The 9223-nt window shown below is 35.1% G+C and overlaps 1 protein-coding gene across 1 annotated transcript; it reads left to right on the top strand.

Moving 5' to 3' along the window:
- The first annotated feature begins 1851 nt into the window (after positions 1 to 1851).
- VWDE (von Willebrand factor D and EGF domains) lies at positions 1852 to 7552 on the top strand. The gene is given in 8 exon segments (XM_007537627.2): positions 1852 to 2196; positions 3270 to 3328; positions 3330 to 3377; positions 4718 to 4772; positions 4775 to 4843; positions 4846 to 4941; positions 5728 to 5801; positions 7240 to 7552. Coding segments are annotated over 8 exon segments (1059 nt in total).
- The last annotated feature ends 1671 nt before the right edge of the window (positions 7553 to 9223 follow it).

Consider the following 9223-nt stretch of genomic DNA (forward strand, 5'->3'; position numbering starts at 1 on the left):
CCTGATACCAAAAGCAGACAGGGACACAACCAAAAAAGAAAACTACAGACCAATATCTCTGATGAACATAGATGCTAAAATATTGAACAAAATTCTAGCCAACCGGATACAGCAGTATATCAAAAAGATTGTTCATCATGTCCAAGTGGGGTTAATCCCAGGCATGCAAGGTTGGTTTAATATACGTAAATCAATCAATGTGATCCACCACATCAACAAAAACAAGACCAAAAACCACATGGTCATATCAATAGATGCAGAGAAAGCCTTTGACAAAATACAACATCCCTTTATGATCAAAACACTACAAAAAATGGGAATAGATGGAAAATTCCTGAAGATAGTGGAGTCTATGTATAGCAAACCTACAGCCAACATCATACTCAATGGTGAAAAACTGGAAGCATTTCCACTCAGATCAGGTACTAGACCTGGCTGCCCACTATCACCACTACTATTCAACATAGTGTTGGAAGTTCTTGCCATAGCAATCAGGCAGGAGCAAGGAATTAAAGGCATACAGATTGGAAGAGAAGAAGTCAAACTCTCCTTATTTGCAGATGACATGATAGTATACATGGAAAAACCTAAGGAATCCAGCAAGAAGCTTTTGGAAATCATCAGGCAATACAGTAATGTGTCAGGCTATAAAATTAACATTCAAAAGTCAGTGGCATTCCTCTATGCAAACACTAAGTTAGAAGAAATTGAAATCCAGAAATCAGTTCCTTTTTCTATAGCAACAAAAACAATAAAATATCTAGGAGTAAACCTAACCAAAGAAGTGAAAGACTTGTATACTGAAAATTATGAGTCACTACTCAAAGAAATTGAAAAAGACAAAAAGAAGTGGAAAGATATTCCATGTTCATAGGTTGGAAGAATTAACATCATCAAAATGAATATATTACCCAGAGCCATCTACAAATTTAATGCTATCCCCATCAAGATCCCAAGCACATTTTTTAGGAGAATAGAACAAATGCTACAAATGTTTATCTGGAACCAGAAAAGACGTATAATTGCCAAAACAGTCTTGAGAAAAAAGAACAGAACCGGAGGCATCACACTGCCAGATCTCAAACTGTATTATAGGGCCATTGTCATCAAAACTGCTTGGTACTGGAACATGAACAGACACACTGACCAGTGGAATAGAATTGAGAGCCCAGAAATGAGGCCCCACACGTATGAACATCTAATCTTTGACAAAGGGGCCCAGACTATTATATGGGGAAAGCAGAAAAAAAAATAGTGTTAGGCTGGGAGTCAGGTGGTAGAGCAGCGGGTTAAGCACAGGTGTTGCAAAGCGCAAGGACCGGCATAAGGATCCGCATAAGGATCCCAGTTCGAGCACCCGGCTCCCCACCTGCAGGGGAGTCACTTCACAGGCGGTGAAGCAGGTCTTAAGGTGTCTCTCTTTCTCTCCCCCTCTATATCTTCCCCTCCTCTCTCCATTTCTCTCTATCCTATCCAACAATGATGACATCAATAACAATAACTACAACAATGAAGCAGAGGATTCGTAGTGCAGGCATCGAGCCCCAGCAATAACCCTGGAGGCAAAAAAGGGGGGAATTACATTTTTCTTCAAAAGAGCTAGAATTTTTAAGGGTGTACATATTCAACATGCATTAATTAAGTTGATGAGCTGGTACTTTCTTTGTTGTCAATACTTATGAGACAAACTAGGAATATTGTTCTTTGCTGATTGGTAGAGAATGACTATTTTCCTAAATGTATTTTATTTTGTCTTTTTATGAATTTGTGAATAAATTTTCATGAGCATTTTCTGTTAGTGTGAGGTTTTCCCATAGGCCAGTTTCTGTTCTATAAGTCACTCAACTACAGATGGTGCAGTTTTTCTTACCAAGTCAGTTGGCTGCCTCATTATCCCCACCCCCTCCAGGAAGGCCAGAGGTTGTGGTGGAGTTGATTGAATCCACGTTTTTCTGTAGGTGTACTATTGATGTCTTTCCTGCAATCAATTCAATGGGATTTCTCGTAGCTTGGTATAGACTTTCTTCTCAAGAACTCAAAGAGGAACTGAAGCAAGAGACCACTGTTCATGCATTCTCTCTTTTAGAACTGGGTGGAATAAATATTAGACTTGGAGATAGGGTATGCTCAGAATTTTTTTTAACTTTCATGAATGATTTTTAAAAAATATTTATTTATTCCCTTTTTGTTGCCATTATTGTTTTATTGTTGTAGTTGTAATTGTTGTTGTTGTTATTGTCATCATTGTTGGATAGGACAGAGAGAAATAGAGAGTGGAGGTGAAGGCAAAGAGGGGGAGAGAAAGATAGAGACCTACAGACCTGCTTCACCTCCTGAGAAGCGACTCCCCTGCTGGTGGGGAGCCAGGGCCTTGAACTGGGATCCTTAACCAGTCCTTGCGCTTCTTGCCACGTGCACTTAGCCTGCTGTGCTACTGCCTGACTCCCCTATGAATTAACAATGACTTTTTATCATATTCTAAAATGTTTTGTCCCATTTTGGGGGCATACTCCAATTCTTCTTCTTCTTCTAGCATTTGCCGCATACTCCAATAAAAATATCTAATATGTTTTAGTGAAATACATTGTACCAAAATTCAGATAAATCAGTGACTCCCTATACTCATTCATTATTGCTGATGTTTTTTTTTTATTTAAGAAAGGATTAATTAACAAAACCATAGGGTAGGAGGGGTACAATTCCACAAAATTCCCACCACCCAATCTCCATATCCCACCCCCTCCCTTGATAGCTTTCCCATTCTCTATTCCTCTGGGAGCATGGACCCAGGGTCACTGTGGGTTGCAGAAGGTAGAAGGTCTGGCTTCTGTAATTGCTTCCTGGCTGAACATGGGCCTTGACTGGTCGGTCCATACTCCCAGTCTGCCTCTCTCTTTCCCTAGTAGGGTGGGTCTCTGGGGAAGCGGAGCTCCAGGACACATTGGTGGGGTCTTCAGTCCAGGGAAGCCTGGCCGGCATCCTGATGACATCTGGAACCTGGTGACTGAAAAGAGAGTTAATATACGAAGCCAAACAAATTGTTGAGCAATCATGGACCCAAAGCTTGGAATAGTGGAGAGGAAGTGTTATTGCTGATGTTTTTAAGGATTTGGTTTTAAATATGTTGTTTAAAAATTTCATTATTTGAGTAATCTTTACCAGTTCACTTAGTAAAATATGAGCTGTTGAGATCAATAATCCTTCAAAAATACGTTATATTAGAAAGGAAGTCTTATTTTCACATGACATTTCTACTTTTTTTCTCATACCAATTGCAGCCTGAATTTACTACTATATCAGAACATGGGAAAGAATATCAATTGAGGGTTCGATCTGGAATGTAAAATTGCATTAAAACTGAAAACTGTTAATCAAGGTAATATATTAAATTCATTGGATTCTTAGAAAAGTCACTGAAGTCAGTTATATGATTATATTTCCCATTTAATTATATATGAGGCATGTTAATAATAATAAAATTAATTTATAGTTGCTCAGAAGATCTACATTGCAATCCAGCTTTCTCTTTCCTCAACTCAAAACATAGATTTTAAAAGCAATGAGCAATCTGGTCCTCATCATTTTTCTCTTCTGCTTTTTCCTCCTTTTCATCTCCCTTACTTATTCTTTTCTTTCCTTTTGGAGGTTGATGGACAAAACTTTCCTTAAGAATTTCAAAATCATAACCAGTGAGGGAGGTTTGATGATTTTTGTTTAAAATTTTGATCTTTCTCCTTGATTCTTAGAAGGACATTTTAATCATTAACTGAATGTGAAAGAATATTTCTTTTGTAGGAAGTTTATGAAAGACAGTACACTATTTGTTTAGCTATACAGATTCCTGAGACTATCCTTTTCTATTGCCATTTACTTGGTTAACTATTTCTCTTACTATTTCTTAAAGAAATTTAATTTATTTATTTTTAGTGGAAGAGAGATACAATAAGATATGAATAGAGAACATTAATTCCCCAATAAAGAAATTAAAATAATATATAAATAAAGAGAAAAACTAGAGCACTGCTCAGCTCTGGTGGTGCTGAGGATTGAACATGGGGTCTCAGAGCCTTAGGCACAAAAACATTTTGCATAACCATTATTCTTTCTCCCCAACCTCCTCCCTCTTTTTTTTTTTTTTTCTTGTTCTTTTTCCATAGACAAATATTTTCATTTTCTGGATTTAGTGGGGTATTTGAGCCAAATAAAAAGTGGTAGAAAGTTTGGCTTATTCTTGGTGTGGAATTTTTCTTAATTCATTTTGATTTTCCTTTAAGATTATTCATTTATCAGTAGCCTATGGTATGAGTTTTTTATCCATAATCTTTGATATAATTCAACAATGGATAGAGCATGAATATTTGCCTTAGGAGATATTATAGATAGATCTGAACTGAATGCTCAATTGTATGCAAAAAAAGAAAGAAAAAAGTCAAATTTTCTTGGTGCTTGAAGTATAATTTTCTATTATATGTATATATATATATTTCAAATTTTATACAGTGAATATGAATTGATAACCTTATTGAAAATAGTAACATGTATGTATGTATATATTTGGTTTTGTATAGACAAAGATTGTACCATATTTTTTAAGTAAGAGAAAATAATTTAAGAATAATTTCTCAACTCAGTGTTCCATGTTAACCAAGTTATGAGAAGATTTTATTGGTATATTCCTTTAGTAAAATACTCAGTGTATTTTTTCAACAAATAGGTAAAAAGAACAAGTAGGTTTAAACTTGGCACTGTCTTCTTGTCATGTGGATCTTCACGGGACATGACATCATCCTGTACTAATGGAACCTGTAGTGAGGCTGTTGTGTACCACACTGCTATAACAGATTTTTTTCTCAAGATAGAGATCGAGTCACAAGCATTGTTGTGGAATCAATACTTAATGAAAATTTCCTGTGGAACAATTACATTCCAGAAGGCATTCAGGTTGGCAAATTATAGAAATATAGCTTTTTTTTAAAAATGTTTATTTATAAAAGGAAACACTTATAAAACCATAGGCTGAGAGGGGTACAACTCCACATAGTTCCCACCACCAGAACTCTATATCCCATCCCCTCCTCTGATAGCTTTCCTATTCTTTATCCCTCTGGGATTATGGACTCAGGGTTGTTCTGAGATGCAGAAGGTGGGAGGTCTGGCTTCTGTAATTGCTTCTCTGTTAAACATGGGCATTGGCAGGTCGATCCATATAGTTTTAAAATATATTTTTGTTTGTGTTTGTAGTGTCAGGGCCCCATGTGTGTACAATTTTACTTCTTCTGGGTCATTGTCTTCATTTTATTTTTTATTTCATAAAGAGAGGAGAGAACCAGAAACAAAAGAGGAGAGACACCACTGAATTGGTTCATTCTCCCTGGAGTTTTTTGTGGCACCCATGGTGCTTCAGTGAATTAATTATCTTTACAAGTGAAACTTAGACTAAGTATTTATGCTTTAGAAGTGCACCTAGTAATTAGTAGTATGTAATTAGCAACACTTCATGACAAGACTACTCAAAGGAAAAATCTATTGTAGTCATTGTGAACACTTAGATATGTCTACATCTCAAAATTAATCATTTTAAAGTGATTTAATAATTACTTCAATCTTTAAATGTTTTTATTATGAGAGAAGCAATAATTAATTTAAAAGTCATTGATATTAATAACCAGCTATCATATAAATAGCAATTACTGGTAATATTTAATGAAAATATCTTTGCTTTTTAAGATCAGAGTAAAGGATGTTCCAACAGATTACTGCTACTCATTTACTGACACACATATAATTACATTCAATGGCAGGTAATTTTCTGAAAATTTTTTCATAGCTTTTGTTGTTTTTGGATTTCATTGTTATGTCTTAAACATCATGTGACTTTATTAGTTTGTAGTTTCATTGACCAAAAGTTTATCCTGTATAAACACCATTGACTTGTTTTAAGATACTAATTTATTTGTATGAAATGTGTTTTTTTTTCCTTTAAAATATACCCTTTAGTAAAAATGAAGTCCAGTTGTCAAGCCAAACTTGTAAAGATGAATATTGCAAATGCAGACATCCTTTTTTTTTTTTTACTTGCTGGTTCTCGGTACCTGCACTAAGGAATCTACTGCTACTGAGACCATTTTTTGATTTTCCGATAGGACAGAGAAAAACTGAGGGGGGAAGGGAAAACAGAGAATGAGAGAAAGGAATAGACACCTGCAGACCTTCTTCACTGCTTGTACAGGGGTTAGGTGGTGGCACACCTGGTTGAGTGCACATGCCACTGCTTTTGAAGTTGCCCCAACAGGTGGGAAGCCAGGTCTCCAACCAGAATCCTTGTGCAGGTCCTTGTGCTTCATACTATGTGCACTTAACCCTGTGTGCCTCCTCCTGTCCCCCCAGAAAATCCCTTGTAATGAACAGTTTGATCATTTATTTTTTATTAAATTTATGATTTTTTTTCCACTACTGGGACTTCTTGCTCTGGACTGATGCTTTAAGATAAAGAGATGTAGCTAGATAGTGAGAGAGTAGGAAAGACACCATAACACTCAAGCTTCCCCCAGCTTGGTGGGACCTGGGATGGAACTTGTGTTTATTGTGTGACAAAGCAGGCACACACCCAGGTGAGATATTTTTCTAACCCATGACCATTTCTTATTATTTTTTTTTAGTATAGATGCTGCTGAAGTGTGCACTATATCGTTTTTATAATTATTACGTTACTCACCCTAAAGAAATGTTCACTATGTTGCATTATTTCATGTTAGAAAGGATTATGGTGATTAAGTTCATCATTTAAAATTTAACAAGGTTAATTTTCCAACAACTGAGTTATGAACAGTATTTTAAATTCTGACAGTATAACTGTCCATGAACAACATAGATAAATATCCCCTTCCCTTAGGTAGTTTATTTTTGCACAATGGAAAAGAGAAGTATAAAGTCAATAAATACAATAGACAGTGTATCTGACTACTGAATGCAGTAAAAGAAGTCAAGAAAGATGCGAAATAAAGATTGCAAATAGAATTTTACTAAAATTTTGAAGTACTAGAGCAGTGAGTCTACTCTTCATCACAACTTTACTTCATTTACTGCTCTACAAATAAATGTTCAAGATATAATAAAAGTATTAAACTTTTAGATTTTTATTGTGTCAAGATGTTAATGTGTATAAATAATGTTAATATTTGTTTTATATTATTGCATTACATTACAGTAATTCTTACAATAGTTAATATTTGTTAATAGGGAATATGATAATTTCAGGATTGGAACATTTGAACTATACAAAAACATGTCACGTGATTTCAAAGTCCAAATACATCAGTGGGACTGTGGAAGCCTACACTACACTGTGTCGTGCAACTGTGGTTTTGTTGCCAAAGAGGAAGGTGATGTAGTTACTTTTGATATGTGTAATGGTCAATTACCTGAATCACAGCCTTACTTGTCTGTAAAGAGCCAAGATGTAACCAGCAATATCAAGATAACTGAATCATCTGTAGGAAGAAAATTCACAGTACTATTACTATTAAAGGGTTGTTTACTTTCCTCTTCATAGTTTAGATTAAAATATGAATTTCTTTTTATTGCTATTACATTTGGAGCTGCTATTTTTCAGTGTTAATTCCTTCAAGAAAATAGTGTTTAGCAACTAAGTAGTGGTGTACCCAGTGGAGCAAACAAATTGCCATGTGGGAAGATCCAGATTCAAGCTTATGATCCCCACAGATAGTAGGGAAGCTTCATGAGAGGTAAAGTAGTTCTACAGGTTCTCTCTGTCTCTTTCTCCCTCTCTAACTCCCTTTTCTCTTTAATTTTCTCTCTGTCCTATCAGATAAAATTAAAAAAGAAACTTATGTTTAGATAATTAGTTCTTTAAAAGAATAAAAAATGACCACATTAGACACAATATAATTAAAACTTGGTATTAAGTACACTTAATACCAGAGGACTACACACTTAAAATGGCTATAATAGTAACTTTTTAAATTTTTTAATCTTTATTTATTTATTGGATAGAAACAGCCAGAAATCAAGATGGGAATATAGAGAGGGAGAGAGACAGAGAGACATCTGCAGCCCTGCTTCAACACTCATGAAGCTTTCCCCTGCAGGTGGGGACTGGGGGCTCAAACCTGGGTCCTTGCATACTGTAACATGTGTGCTCAACCAGCTGCACCACCACCTGCCCCCAACAGTAACTTTTAATCTAGATATAGACATACCATTCAATACTACACAATAAATTAATTTACACAAAAATTACCAGCTAAATGTAAACCATGAATGAATGAAGTAGATACAATATAATTAAAACTATGTCAAATCTAAATTGTTATATTTAAAATTTAAATAGAAAACTAGGTAGGTTATTAAAAAAGTTATTTTTGATAGTGCATAGTAAATGATATTTATTTTTTAAATACTTATTTTATTTTTAAAAAGAGAAGCAGAAAGAAAAAGTGAAAGACCAGATAACTGCTCATCTGTGGCTCCTGGTGGTGCCAGGGATTGAATGTAGCACCTTTGAGGCCTTGTACATGAAAGTTTGATATTCTTTCAGTGTGTCTTCCCACCCTGGTGACTAGTCCTTAAGAAGAAATGAAATAAAAAATTAAAAATGAATAGTTAGGGATAATGAATCAATTATTAGAAGGCATTACCTCAAAATTAGTCTGGTAGATGTGTGAAAAAGAATAGAAAATAAAGAAACAGATACAAAAATATGCATTTTATTTTGATTTTTTTAATTTATTTTCCCTTTTGTTGCCCTTGTTGTTTTTCAATGTTGTTGTAGTTATCATTGTTGTTATTGATATAGTTCTTGTAAGATAAGACAGAGAGAAATGGAGAGAGGAGGGGAAGACAGAGAGGGAGAGAGAAAGATAGACACCTGCAGACCTGCTTCACCGCCTGTGAAGTGACTCCCCTGCAGGTGAGGAGCTGGGGGCTCAAACTGGGAACCTTACACAGCACCACCTGCGCTTAACCCACTGTGCTACTGCCGTACTCCCTACGCATTTTATTTTACAGATGAAAGTTGTTATATGTGAGCTAAGTATTTGTGTTTTAAGATTATCTTCCAAAAATAATTCCAAAGTGAGCAATAATAAAATCCTATGCAAGTGAATATTGTGTTGAGGTAAGCAATAATTTTAACACATTATTAAATATTGTGTATTTGAATTATATCTTCAAAATTCAAAATGCAAATAAAAAATTGAGAAAA

The sequence above is a fragment of the Erinaceus europaeus genome, chromosome 8, assembly GCF_950295315.1.
Source record: "Erinaceus europaeus chromosome 8, mEriEur2.1, whole genome shotgun sequence".
NCBI lineage: Eukaryota > Metazoa > Chordata > Mammalia > Eulipotyphla > Erinaceidae > Erinaceus > Erinaceus europaeus.